Source organism: Mercenaria mercenaria, chromosome 2 (assembly GCF_021730395.1).
Source record: "Mercenaria mercenaria strain notata chromosome 2, MADL_Memer_1, whole genome shotgun sequence".
Classification (NCBI taxonomy): Eukaryota; Metazoa; Mollusca; class Bivalvia; order Venerida; family Veneridae; genus Mercenaria; species Mercenaria mercenaria.
The window spans coordinates 31,108,118-31,123,361 of NC_069362.1; the positions used below are offsets into that span (position 1 = coordinate 31,108,118).

The window sequence follows — 15,244 nt, forward strand, 5'->3', positions numbered from 1 at the left end:
GAAAATTGGTCAGAATTATTATCTTGATGATATCTAGGTCAGGTTCAAAACTGGGTCACATGAGCTCAAAAACTAGGTCATTATATCAAATAATAGAAAAAACGACATCATACTCAGTTCAAAACTGGGTCGTGTGGGGACAGGTGAGCGATTCAGGACCATCATGGTCCTCTTGTTTATTTTTCTCATACACTGCAATTTTGGTTCATAAAAACCAAGTAAGATATTTTAAAAATTTGAGAAAATATTCATAACTTCAGGATAGCTTTCAAAAATATTCAGATGAATCTTGTGCTAAATTTTTGTTTAAAGGAACTTGTTCAGAATCTCTTTATATGAAATAAGTGAATCAAACAGTTCTCTCACTGGTCAGTAGCATATCTGTGCTTATAGTGCTTTGATAATTTGACAACTATTTAATGGCAGTGCGATTCATTAAAGTAAAAAACTGTTTCTGTAAGAGGTCCAGTCTTCTTTTAGATTTAGATAGCATTTTTCTGTACTAGACTGTTAACACTTCATTTGATTGAATACTGACTAGAAAATGTAGTTTTTCTGCTTTACATTCTTGTTTGCAGTCTTCTATTGTCGTTTAACATTTACCCTAAATTTCTAAAATGGATTGGCCCATCATTCAATTTGGGCAGTACCACTTGTTTTTTTTTTGTTTGTTTTTTTTTTTAACAATCTATTTTCAGCATTTTATTTTTGATCTAGTGTGTCACAACATACCATTAATTCATACAAATACCAATCTTAAGTAGCAAAGGAAATCAAAACAAACATACAAGAATTTTTTACATTTTTAGAAATTTCATTATAATAATATACAAATTACAATTGATGATAATATGCATAAACAAAAACAATCGAAGACAATGTCTAAAGGTGGCTTATCCATCAATATTAGTCATGGGTCTTTATCTTATAACATTTAGTCTAGAAACTTAAACAAGAGGGTCATGATGACCCTGGATCGCTCACCTAAGTAATATGAGCTACATGTTTCAAACTTCAAACTGATGCTAAAATATTAAGAAAGTAGGTCAGTAGGTCACATTCATGGTCACTGAAAGTCACTTTTAAGATCGGTGTGCAAAACTGTATATGTCACAAGAAAGAAGGTCAGTAGGTAAAGGTCACTGTCAGGTGACCCCTAGTCACTTGGAGTCATCAGGTAATTATAATTAAATAGTCTAGGAAAAATGATCTGATAAATTTTTAAGTATTTTCTCCTAAATAACTTGTATAACAAGTGACCCCCGGGAAGGGGCATCTTTTCTCTCAAGAGGCATAATTTGAACAATCTTGTTAGAGATCCACTAGGCAATGCTACATACCAAATATCAAAGGCCTAAGCCTTGAACTTTCAGACAAGAAGATTTTTAAAGATTTTTTCCCCAGGGCAGGGCCTCTTTTCACCCTAGGGGCATAATTTGAACAATTTTGGTAGAGGAACACTTGTTTATCAAAGGAGTGTTTGCTGAAAATTCACTGACTGGAAAGCGAACAGTTAAGAGCATGATCAGCCTGCACTGGTCACAAAGGCAGAATTACTTGCCGCCAGCAGGCTAAAGGTTAAAAAATTTGTAGTTCATTCTATTTGAATCATTTGATTTAAGTTAGTTTTTCATCACAAGTTTACAGCTGACTGTGAAAATATCCAGTTGTTAAAAAACAAATTGAACATCCTTTTTTTCTTTAAGAACTCCATGTCCTTCATAATCTTTTTTTTCTCCCAGTGATGACAAAAATAATGAAAGATAGATTAATAGTGAAACTAAAGGCAAGAGTTGTTTCATATCCAGCTGTCTTGTGATTTCTGTTCATTTCTTTCTCAGTTATGGTGGTATTCTGTAATAGATATTGTACTCTTGTAGATTTTCTGTCTTACCTTTTGCATGTAGCTTAAAATCTTAAACAGTCGGACTTGGTATGGAGAAAGGTTTTTCCGAAGTTTTCAAAACAAGTAAATTGCCAAGAAATATCAAAACTGAGGAGAGGAAAAAATATTTGAAAGGCAAAAATTACTGTTTCTACAACTCAATCAGAATTTACTAATAGGTCAAACATTTTACGATGCTGTCTTCTTTTTTATGCCCCCGAAGGTGGGCATATTAAAATTGCATTGTCCGTCCGTCCGTGAGTTCGTGCATCCGGTAAATTTTTGTCCGGGCTGTAACTCTTCCATCCATAAAGGGATTTTGAAATAAATTGGCATTAATGTTCACCATAATGCGACAACTTGTCATGTGCAAGACCCGGACCCCTGTCTCCTAGGTCAAGGTCACACTTAGAGGTCAAAGGTTAACATGGTATGTTTTGTGTCCGGTCCATAACTCTGCCAATCATTAAGGGATTTTGAAATTACTTGGCATAAATGTTTCTCATAATGAGAGAACATGTCATGAGCAAGACCCAGACCCCTAGCTCCAAGGTCAAGGTCACATTTAGAGGTCAAAGGTTAACATGGTCTGTTTCTTGTCCGATCCATAACTCTGCCATTGATGAAGGGATTTTGAAATTACTTTGCATAAATGTTCCCTATATTATATTAGTCTTGCACATGACACCTCATCTGATTATAGGCTATAATGAGATGAGGTGTCATGTGCAAGACTCAGACCCCTAGCTCCAAGGTCAAGGTCACACTTAGAAGTCAAAGATGTTTCTTGTCTGGTCCATAACTCTGCCATTTATCAAGGGATTCGAAAATAATTTGACACAAATGTTAACCATATTGAGAAGATCTGTCACACTTATGACCAAGGCCTCTTAGGTCAAGAACACAAAATGATATGTGATTTTTTGCACATACAACTGTGGCATTCTTGGGCCTACTTCGGGGGCATTTGTCACCAATAGTGACAGCTCTTGTTTCAGCATAAAAAAAATATTTGCTACAATCGTAAAGTGTTCTTAATTATTTCTAAATATGGAATTTCAACAGATTTTTTAATCAAGTCTGTATTTTCTTTGTTTAATATTTTAAGCTATCTTCTTGAATTTGAAATATTGTTCAATCTAAAATGAGAAGTTTTGTCTCTAGGTAAAGGTTTTGCAGTGTCACCAATACGATATACAAGTGCTCCACAATTTTTGTATTACAAACAGCGGTAAATGGTTTACGTGTGATCCCTCCATTCTGCAAACCAAGCTTGGAAATAGCCCTTTAATGTCTGTGTGGAGAAGCATGGAGATATGTAGCACTTCAGTATACATGTAATGTAGTGTCATATTTAGATTCCATGTTAGTGTATGATAGATATTGAAAGTCATGCAGTAAACAATATCTATAAATATTTAATGCAATTGTTTCTTTAGTTTTTTGGTACCAGTATATAGTTCTGGAATATTTCTATCTTTGACATGCTTCTCAACTTGCAAGACAATTTACATCTATAACAGTTAACTATCCATACTAACACAATGGTCATGATGATTTTTCCTTCTAATTACCCATGATTTGTTTGTTTACAGTTTGACCAATGGCATTATGCGTTACTGTCTTAGATTCTTAATGGAAGGTCTTCTTAGTATCATGAGCCTGAAATACTGTTGGAGAAATAGGTTCATTTACACTACAAAAATGAATGGAGTGTCATCATATAGACTGATTTATATCAGTCCTTTAGCCATTTATTACCAGAGTTAAATAATGAATTATTATGCAAAGTGTTTGATTCTAGAGTTAAAACACTAAGTTATTCTTCAGGGGGATTATACTTTGTCCAAATATTTAATTTTTAACAAATAAATTTTATTAATTTTTAATAGACAAAAAGTTATATATTGAATGTTTCATAAAAGTGAGTAAAAAGCCACACCATTTATTGACATTTAAGTGATTCAGTAGAATGCCATGAAAATAATAATATAAATCTCTGACACAATGATTTCACCTTATGACCCTTTGCTTGCAGTACATGTAATCCCTTTTTGCACACCTTCTTATATCTGTTTACATGTCACATTTCATGCATATCCATCCCTAATTTGTTCCCTTCACTTTCAGGATGCCAAGTCAAAAGTTTTACCCAATATTATAGGTTGCGGATCTTTTACATTGACCCTGTATCTAGAGGTTGCGAGTTTGGTCTTTGTTGAGTGCAGCATACATTCTCTATGGCAATTTATTTTCCCTATACTTTTGATTAATGTTTGGAAGTTGTCAATTAGTCAGTACTGTAGCAGAATCCAGGAACACTGGTTAGTTTAACTGACCACAACTACATTATACCCCAAGAAACAGCAATGTTTTTAGGGTGACCCTCTACCTAATTCTTAAGGTCATTTTGTTTTGTTAAAAGACAACAGGGGCAAGTTTTCCTTATATGGCTATATAGAATAACTGACCAAAATATTGTTGAAAAACAGCAGTGCTGCTGGTAACCTTACATAGTAAAACAATAAAACTATTACAAACTTTATAAGTGAAAATGATTTGAAAAGCTTTGATATAGCTATATGATAATATTTGTATGCCATCATGCTATATATTCAAAAAAGAGCCTATATATTTCCTTTTTCCTGCAGATAATGGATTCTTCTGATATTATATTTCTAGCAGATTTAAAAAAAAGAAGAGAAGGAACACATTTTCTTGAAGTAATGCATGAAAATAGCACTATATCCACTCCATATTTGATTGTTTAATGCTCACAATAAAATAATTATTAAAGACTTTCCTTTGGAAGTTCATTGAAAATATATTTCAGTTTTTTGGTCTCCAGTATAAATCAAATTAGTATAAAATTTTCAATTCCATGTGTTACTATATTAAATGTGTAACCAGCATACTGTTGAAAGTCCATGTAATTGATTTGATTTATGTCTACAACTTACTAAATATGATTTTTCTTTCTTATATTTCAGCTCCTTCGACACCTAGTCATAACAACCCATATTATCGCAGAGGTCGCCAAATGAGTTCTCTAGTGAGATCATGAACACTGCATCATTGACTTATATTATAATTTATACATATACCGGTACATTCTTTAATTTAATGGACATTCTATGAATGCTATTGGACAAACAAATTTAAATGTTTTATTACTGACAAACATGACAGTATGTGCCAAATTGCCAAAAAGTGTCATTTTATGTAGGTATGCGATAGTATGACAGGTACAGAACCCAGAAAAGGAAGTGATTTTCCAAGCTTTTTCGTGATAATGACACTTATCTGGATCCTAAAGATGGATTTCAGAAGATTCAAGCTTCTGATGATAGAGATGAACTAGCAGACAACATGACTTGTGGTGTTTGAGTAGTTACTTCCTTTGTATTATAGACACGTTTCTTGGAACTTGAGTTTAGCATAGGTTTATGCACTTGTCAACTAGAGACATTCGTGTTATGAACTAATGAGTTGATACAGAACCTCCTGATAGTTGGGATGTATTGTATTGCTTTCGTGAAAAGGATCTGATGAGAGACCTCACATTATATTAGATATTATAGTTGTGCTACAAAATGGCGATTGTTTTCTTTTTGTCTGTGATAGTCCATTTTTTTCATTAGAATTATGTTAAGATTTCTGCATTGTATATACATAGTCATTTTAGTGTAGTAAGTCTTTAAGTTCAATAAAAAGGCCTGACATTACCTGTACAATCTGCTTGTTTGATGTTAGAAGGAAATGGATATGAATAAGATTGCTGAACGTACAACTGTTGCTAATCTTTAAACGCAGTGGTCCTTGACTACCGTCTTAAAGCAGTCACAAAATAGCCTTAGATTATTAATTTTTAACCTTTATATACTTACTGAATGTCGGAAAATAAAATCTTACATAAAAGTACTCTTACATTTAACTATTCTTTTCAAGATTTTCTGTATGTTTTTTTAGCTCACCTGTCACCAAAGTGACAAGGTGAGCTTTTGTGATCGCGCGGGTCCGTGTCCCGTCGTGCGCCCGTAAACTTTGTTGTGCCCATTAGAGGTACATTTTTATGGGATCTTTATGAAAGTTGGTCAGAAGTTTTTTGATGATATTAGGTCAAGTTCAAAACTGGGTCAGGCCTTAAAAAAAACTGGTAGTAGGTCTAAAATAGAAAAAACCTTGTGACCCTTAGAGGCCATTACTTACAAATCTTCATAAAAAATTGGTAAAAATGTTCACCTTGATGATATCTAGGTCAAGTTCGAAACTGGGTCCGTGGGGTCAAAACTAGGTCGTGGCCCTAAAAATAAAAAAACCTTGTGACCTCTAGAGGTCATATTTTTCATGGATTTTCAGAGTATTGGTCAGAAGGGTTTATTTTGTTGATAACTAGGTAAAGTTCGAACTGGGTACATAGGGTAAAAAAAATGGTATTAGGTCTAAAAAATAGAAAACCTTGTACCCCTTAGGGGCCCATTTTTTTTAATGTCTTCATAAAAAATTGGTCGAATGTTACTTGATGATATCTAGGTCAAGTTCAAAACTGGGTCATGGGGGGTTAAAACTGGTCGAGATCAAAAATAGAAAACCTTGTGCCTTTCCTGAATTTTTTATGAGATTTATGAAATTGGTCAAAAATGTTCACCTTGATGATATCTAGGTCAAGTTCAAAAATGGGTCCGTGGGGTAAAAAAACTAGGTCAGTAGGTCTAAAATAAAAAAACCTTTGTGCCCTCTCTAGAGGCCATATATTTCCAAGTCTTCATAAAAATTGGTCAGAATGTTACCTTGATGTATCTAGGTAAAGTTCGAAAACTGGGTTATGTGCGGTCAAAAACTAGGTCAGTAGGTCTGAAAATGGGGAACCTTGTGACCTCTTAGAGGCGTTTTTTCAATGGATTTATGAAAAAATTGGTCAAAAATGTTTCCCTTAAAGATATTGGGTTTTCAAGTTCAAAACGGGGGTCACGTGGGGTTAAAACGGTCAGTAGATCTAAAAAAAAAAAAACCTTGTGACCTTTTAGAGGCCATTTTTTCATGAGATCTTATAAATTTTGGGTTTCAGATTTTCATTTGATGATATCTAAGTCAGATTCGAAAGGGTCAGGGGGGGAAAAAAAACTAGGCCCCAGTAGGTTTTAAAAATAGAAAAACTTGTGACCCTCTGAGGCTTATTTTCAATGGATCTTCATGAAAATTAGTGAGAATGTTCAGCTTGATGTTCTAGGTCAGGTTCGTAACGGGTCATGTGCAGTCAAAAACTAGGTCATTAGGTGAAAAATAGAAAAACCTTGTGCCCTCTTAGGGCCCTTTTTTTTCAGAGATCTTCATGAAAATTTGGTGAGAATGTTCACCTTGATGATTCTAGGTCAAGTTTAAAAGTGGGTCGGTCCCTTTCAGAAACTAGGTTTTAGGTAAATTAGAAAAAACCTTGGTGACCTCTTAGAGGCCATTTTTTTCAATGGATCTCTGAAAATTGGTCAGAATTTTTTTTTTTTGATTTTCTATGTCGTGTGCTCAAAAATAGGTACTTGTAAAAATAATGAAATAACGATGTAAAAAGTTGAACACTGGGTCTGTGGAGATAGGGAGGATTCAGGCCCATCAGGGGCCCTCTTGTTTAGATATTAGACATCCCAATGACTGTTAGGAAAAAAAGCACGCTCTCTTGTTGGGTTTTTTTTGTTAAACGGAAAATCGACACAAATCTTTCCCTGTATATTTGGTTGTTTGCGACATTTCCAGCATAGAGGTCATAACACCAGAAACTCTTGTCAGATATATAAGAAATTTTTCTCTTATTCTCTTAACAAATTAAGAAAATGATTTTAGTGGGACTATTTCTGCCTGTGTGAAAATGAGCAGTGGGAGTATGAATCTGTCCTGGTACCACCCTTGAGCTTGCAGCTTTCTGTTGAAAGCTTTAGCATCCATATTGTATCTTTATTTAACTGCTATTATATCTGGCTCTATTTCTCTGTCTTGTGAATACTTGACTGTATTATAGACATGACTTGCATATTGTTATAAAGTGTTGCTGTTAGGTTTGGACTTATAGACTTGCTACACCATTGTGATATCTTACTAACACTAGAACTGTAGAGGTGCAATGTTTGTACTGGCTGAATATTTCACTTATTTTTACATTGATAGATGTTAATGCTAAAACATCGGACTTTATTGAAACATGTCCGTAGCCTGATCATTAACGCATATATTGATGTCATATATACTAGAATATTTTGGCCAGTCTTAGATACAGTTGAATCTCAATATATCGAATTCCAAGGGATCAAGCGTTTTACTTCGAGATAACCGAAATTCGACTTAAAATGACATTTTGTGCACGTGTTTTCGGGATAGGATTTGAAAATGTTTTCAACATGGCCGGATTTTTTTTAGATAAGCGAGTTCGAGATCTCGAGTTTCAACTGTACTACATTTATATGAGGTATTGTAAAAAAATTTCTTTCACCTTGAGGAGTCCTAACACTAGATAAGTAAACAGAATATATCTAGCTAGCAGCCTAGGCTAGGATTCAAAATTTTAAAACTAAGAAAAAAACAGCTTTGGAATGATATCTTTCCATTGGACAGTTGCTTAGCAACAACCAGTTAAATATTTTCAAAGAATTTAAACACAATTTTTTACATTTAGTCACATTTAAAGCAACATTCACAAACTGCATGTATAGAAATTTAAGCAACATTTTTTTATTTTTATATGCTGTTTTCTCAGGTGTTACAGACTTGACACAAAATTAGTAAAAGTATAGGAGAGATCGTGTTTGTATACAAATTCTATTTTTAGAACTGATAAGACAGTGATCGGGTGGGCAGAAGCCGACCGTCCATGTTTTTTGTAAACGGTGATGTTTTTCTAACGGTCTAAACTTTTTTTAAAACACAAATTACATAAATAATTTTTTGATCAATGGAAAGGTTTTTAAAACAAGCAATTTATTGATTATTTTTAAATTGTTATTTCGAAATAAAATGGATTAATTATGAACGCTTAACTTACACTGTTTTTCTAAAGGTTGTGAAAATCACTACGCCGCTTTTAAAATTATATGTCTTTTTAAAACGGTTATTCATTGAAAAAAGTATTTGGATACAAAAATATGAAGATTGTTAGTATTTCAAATCTTTTTGAATTTTGAAAATCCAAAAATGAGCAAAAAAGTTATTAAAAATTAAAAATTCCGATTCAATACGCAAACGGTGTTAAAATCATTTGTTTTGCCAACCACCAGATAAACAGATGTTAACGCGTGACGTCACGGCGATCTCTCCTATAGGTCTAACTAAAATTCATAGTTTTTGAGCAGTTTAAGCAAATTGCTTCATTGTCAACAATGTTTCAGCATACCAAATTACTTGGCATTTATGAATTATAATATCAAATTTTTAGTTGAAGCATTGCTGAAAATAAGCACTTTAGTGAAGGACATTTCACATCCTTAAGTTTAATACCAGTGAATGTCCAGTCTGGGACAGATGACACCTTGATGTGGTTTAATAGGCTACAAAGACCTGATGTTCGTCTGTTTTTGAGTGCTGAAATTCGGTGGAAAGAATTTTCAATACTTCATTTATTATATCGTAATCAATTTTCTGTCTCAAATGAACCACAGCACACAACATTGATAATGAAATTAGGATTAAAAGACAACATTACTCAGATTCTAGACAGTATGAAATCTTGAAACAATTACTTATTTGTTAGCTGGACGATTATTTTTAGAAGAAAGGACTGGACGTTCTGTGTTGTTAAAGAAACTGTTTCAATGGCTATATTTATTGTCTCTATTACTGTATAAGTGGTTAATTTTACCGCACAGAAATATTTTCCATTTTCATGATTAGGAAATATTTGCAAAATTAAAATCACTCCCAAGGTAATGCCAAATACTTCCTAGTTAGCAGAAAATTATTTCTTTTACCTCGGCTTTGTTATATCTATAACTTCGTTTAGATAGAAATTTACATCATATATTTAATATTTTACATTTATATTACTAAGCAGTGGTACAATAAACTGCTGCAAAAATAACTTGATCTTTCTTGATATACACAGAAAAATTTATCTTGAGGAAGTTTGTCACTCCTTGAGAAAACGGGTAATAACAAATAAAAGATCCCGCAAAAAAACAAAAAAAACAGTGTTCCCTGGAACAGAAATCTGGCAGCAGTGTCCATCTTAATTTTTACTCAAAAACACCATACACAAAGTCAAACATAAAACGTTTACTGCTTACTGGTAATCTACTTCTTCATGTTCAGGTTTTTATTTGAACTTTCACTAAGGATAGGATGACACTAGTTATTTTTTGTATCATGCTAGTTTCAATAAAAACCACTGAGGATGGTTACCATAATAGGTACTTTTTAAAGTTTTAGAATACCTTGAGTAGTGTTTAAATAATGATCAAAAATGAGTTTCCGTCGTAAAATTAAACCATTTTTGACACCAAAAAAATTCTAAAATTTAATTGTTAGCTTTATTTGATAGATTGTAATGAAACTGTCAGAATATCTCAGTTAGCACAAAGCAACATTTACCTGTGTTGTGGGAGGGGGAATGAAAATTTTCAGTAATTTATTTCCAAACTGTGATTTGAAAAAACATTTTCACTTTTACAATTAAAAGAAAATCCAACAAACGCAATCAGGAGATAATCAAAATATTTTAAGTTTTTATTTAAATCTTGCATTGTGAAGCAGAAAGTTGCAAAAAAACTTGTTACAGGTAAGATGGATCAAACAGAATGAGCTTTTATACTCAAAAGATTAAAAGAAAATGAATCTTCTCTTTATCGACCTGAAACAATCATTATTATATAGCTATTCAAGAAATCGTTAGCTGTCAATTTAATTCATCTCAACATTTTTTTTCCGTTATTGTTTCCTTTCATTCTTCTGCTATATTTCTGTGATGTAAAACTATCCACTTGTATATACAGTATATTGTAATTGTTTTACTATAATGTTATGATGTTCATTTTACTTAAAAAAAAATGGTAATTTCAAAATGGCTTAATACTGAAAGAACCATTTAAACAGAGATTGAAAATTTCATGTATTTAAACTACTCATCTTGTTTTCAATTATTCCTTTCATTGTCCATTTAGTTTACATGTACATGCATTACTTAATAAATTGCAAACATTGTTATAATTGTTGTTCTTTCTAATGTTGACAAGGGTCCATTTAGCATGGCGACTTTTCTTTTGCATTACAAACCAATATCCTGATATCGTTATTATATGTATGGGATGAATTGTTGTTGATTTGATAGTTTTTAATCAGCATTCTAGCATAAAACTGCTGTTCTTGTCACTTTTCAGGAGTGTTTTAAACAGGAGAAGAAAATGTGTGTTTAACAGAGAGATTTTCGCACTCACGCTGTTCTAACACTTTTTATTATGTCTCGATTCCGTGGCAAAGCATAAACGTATTACGTCCCCAAAACGGATAATTCAAAAGGAAATGACATCAGCGTGAAAAAACAACGTAGACTTTACCTCGCATTTCTTGGAAATTTAATGACGTTGAAGGACAATGTATTTATTATGACCCACTTCGAAGAAGGAGGGGTATATTGTTTTGGAGATGTCTGTCGGTCGGTCGGTATGTAGACCAATCCGTTTCTGGATCATAACTCAAGAACGCTTGGGCCTAGGATCATGGAAGTTGATAGGTTGGTTGGTCATGACCAGCAGATGACCCCTATTGATTTTGAGGTCAGTAGGTCAAAGGTCAAGGTCACAGTGACCAGGAACAGTCTAACGGTCTCCAGATGATAACTCAAGAATGCTTGGGCCTAGGATCACGAAACTTTGATTTTGAGGTCAGTATGTCAAGGACACAGGGACCTGGAACAATAAAACCGTTTCCAGATGATAACTTGAGAATGCTTGGGCCTAGCATCACGAAACTTAATAGGGAGGGTTTTCATGACCAGTAGATGACCCCTATTGATTTTGAGGTTAGTAGGTCAAAGGTCAAGGTCACAGTGACCTGGAACATTTAAAATGTGTCCAGTTGATAACTTGAGACTGCTTGGACCTAGGATCACGAAACTTAATAGGGAGGTTTTTCATGACCAGCAGATGACCCCTATTGATTTTGAGGTCAAAGGTCAAGGTCACAGTGACCAGGAACAGTTTAACGGTTTCCGGATGATAACTCGAGAACACTTGGGCCTAGGATCACGAAAGTTGATATGGAGGTTGATCATGACCAGCAGATGACCCCTATTGATTTTGAGGTCAGTAGGCCAAAGTTGAAGGACACAGGGACCTGGAACAGTTAAACCGTTTCCAGACGATAACTTGAAAATGTTTGGGCCTAGGATCACGAAGCTTGATAGGGAGGTTGATCATGACCAGTAGATGACCCGTATTGATTTTGAGGTCAGTAGTTAAAAGGTCAAGGCCACAGTGACCTGGAACAGTTAAAATGTGTCCGGACGATAACTTTAGAATGCTTGGGCCTAGGATCACGAAACTTAATATGGAGGTTTATCATGACCAGCAGATGACCCTTATTGATTTTGAGGTCAATAGATCAAAGGTCAAGGTCACTTTGACCAAGAACAGTAGAACTTTTGTGCACAGTGACCAAATAATTTCTGTTCCTTGTGCAATTATTGAATGCATCAAGGGGGGCATTTCATGTTCTACGAGCTCTTGTTTACTTGGTTTTTATGCTATTTATGCTAGAATAGCGTTAGCGCATGTTCTTTTCATGTTATAACATCTTCAGAATCCCTCGGGATTCTGCAGATGTTATAACACGAAAAAACATGCGTTATTTCTACAAAGTCAATTCCCATCGAAAAATAAAATTCATGTTATATTTACATGTTAGTTATTTGTTGGAGGGTTTAACATTCCATCAATTATGCAACAATTGACTGCATTCGGCATCACGTTCATTCGTGTTCTCAGAAGTATCTGACCTCTTGCAAAACATACTCTGGTGCTTGGGATTGACTTAAAACACAGTGCCTTATATCAGCTCTTTATATAGAACATACTTTTGTCAGAGGATCAAACTTGTGACCTACTGATTCATAATGCTTCGCTCTGCCTACAGAGCTAACAGGGCAGGCGCCTTAAGTGTTTAGTTCACCAATTTATGCATAACTGAAAAGCTGTTTTGGTAGGTACCATGAAATCGTTTTGCCATTAAATAAGACGATTTCAATGTCTGATCTCTTCATTCAGTGTCCAGGCCGAAAATACCTAGATTCCAAATTTGATTAGAAACATTTTACATTTTTAGCTTGACTATTCAAAGAATAGTCTAGCTATTCTACTCACCCTGGCGTCCGAATCGGCGTCGGCGTCCACACCTTGGTTAAGTTTTTTGCATGCATACATACAAGCCATCAATTTAAAAGCATATAGCTTTTGAAACTTGTTTTTTCTTTTTCTAGGTCAATTACCAACCTCTCTGGCTCAAGCCCATAAACTCTGGACATGTATTTTGAGCAAATTATGAACCTTTTGGGACTTAGTTAATTTTGGTTAAAGGTTTGAAGCATCCGTGACTATCTCCAAAACTAATGCAGATATTGATTTTGAAACTTCACATGTGTCTCGGGTTATAAAATAGTGATAGTAGGCAAGTCCCATAACCTCTGTCCTTCATTTTGGCCAAATTATGCCCCTTTTGGACTTAGCAAATCTGGTTAAAGTTTTGTGTGCAAGTACATTACAGCTATTTCTAAAAGGCATATTAGAAAGCCCGACCCGCTTAGCTCATTAGGTAAGGCGTTGGTATACGGATCTCGGGAGCTCGAGTTCGATCCTCGGGCGGGGCGTATGTTCTCCGGGATTTTGAATAAACGGACATTGTGTCTGAATCAGTAGTCCTCCACCTATGATCATGTGGGGAAGTTGGCGCAGTTACTTGCGGAGAAAAAGGTTAGTACTGGTACGAATCCATAATACTGGTTAGGTTACTGCTCGCCGTTACATGACTGAAAATACTGTTGAAAAAACGGCGTTTAAACCAAAAAAAAACATGGCATATAGACATGAAACTTTATTGTTTTTCTTTTTCTAGATCCAATTACCAACCCTCCATGGCTCAAGGACCCCATAACCTCTGACATGTATTTTGAGCAAATTATGCCCCCTTTTAGACTTAGGAAATTTTTGGTTAAAGTTTTTCATGCAAAGTTACTCATCTCCAAAACTAATTCAGATTTTGATTTGATACTTCACATGTGTCTTCGGGGTTATAAAACTATTTGATGCAGCAAGTCCCATTACTCTGACCTTCATTTTTGGCCAAATTATTGCCCACTTATTGGACTAAGCAAATTTGGGTAAAGTTTTGCGTGCAAGTAACTCCAGCTTTTACTAAAAGGCTACTAGATTGAAAAACTTATTTTTTCTTTTCTAGATCAATAACTAACCTCACTGGATCATGTCCCATTACTTTACATGTATTATGAGCATATTATTCCCATTTTTGGGGGAGACTTAGAAATTCCTGGTTCAAGTTTTGCGTGCAAGTATTACAGCAATTACTAAATGGCATATAGATTTGAAACTTATTTTTTCTTTTTCTAGATCAATTACAAAACTCACTAGCGTCATGTCCCATAAACTCTGGCATCGTTTTGTGGGCATAATTATCGCCCCTTTTGGGATTTTGAAAATTCTGGGGCAAGTTTTACATTTAAGTTTCTATCACCAAAACTAATGCAGATATTGAATAGAAACTTCACAATGTGCCTTCAGGGTTATAAAACTAGTTGATAGCAGCAAGTCCAAGTAATTGGGTTGGCTTTTTGGTCAAATTAGTATGCTCCCTTTTGAACTAAAACTCTTTTGCATATTTAACTTTTTGGGTAATATTTTCCTGCTTCTTGGACAATATTTGGAATAGTCGAGCTTGGCTGTCTTTCGGACAGCTCTTGTTTAAATATAAACTTAAATTCTTTCTACTGTTTTCTTTTTTTATATATGAAAATAAAATGTGTCATACAGAGGACTTTTACTTACTGACGAAACAAATTTAACCATAAAATGTTTACTAGAAAAATACTACACATTCAAAAGAGCCTGCAATATTTCTCCAGTGTTTCTCGGGTCTGAATATTGCCATTCCTGTTGAATATTTATTAATTACAATATTTCCACTGAACACCAACAAACTTTCATCAAGTGCCGGTTTTGAATTGAGCTATAGCCTTCGTTTATTTGCAACAGTCCTTTAACAGACCTTTATTTTACCCCCGACGTAAAGTATATGGGGGCTTTACTCGAGTCGCGTATGTCAACCCGTCTGTCCGTCTGTCGTGTCTGCTACATATCTTCATAACTGCTAGGAAAA

The 15,244-nt window shown here is 34.4% G+C and overlaps 1 protein-coding gene across 6 annotated transcripts in view; it reads left to right on the plus strand.

The window, feature by feature from the left end:
• Positions 1-5,860, plus strand: part of LOC123563622 (protein FAM149B1-like) — an 84,016-nt gene extending 78,156 nt beyond the window's left edge. For 5 of the 6 annotated variants that reach the window (XM_045356519.2, XM_045356518.2, XM_045356515.2 and 2 more), the window contains 2 exons: positions 3,050-3,116; positions 4,876-5,860. In XM_045356519.2, the coding sequence (XP_045212454.1) occupies positions 3,050-3,116; positions 4,876-4,891 (83 nt within the window). In that variant the 3' untranslated portion in view covers positions 4,892-5,860. The remainder of the gene's footprint in view (positions 1-3,049; positions 3,117-4,875) is intronic. The other variant, XM_045356516.2, reaches the window with a different exon arrangement.
• Positions 5,861-15,244: the final 9,384 nt, after the last annotated feature.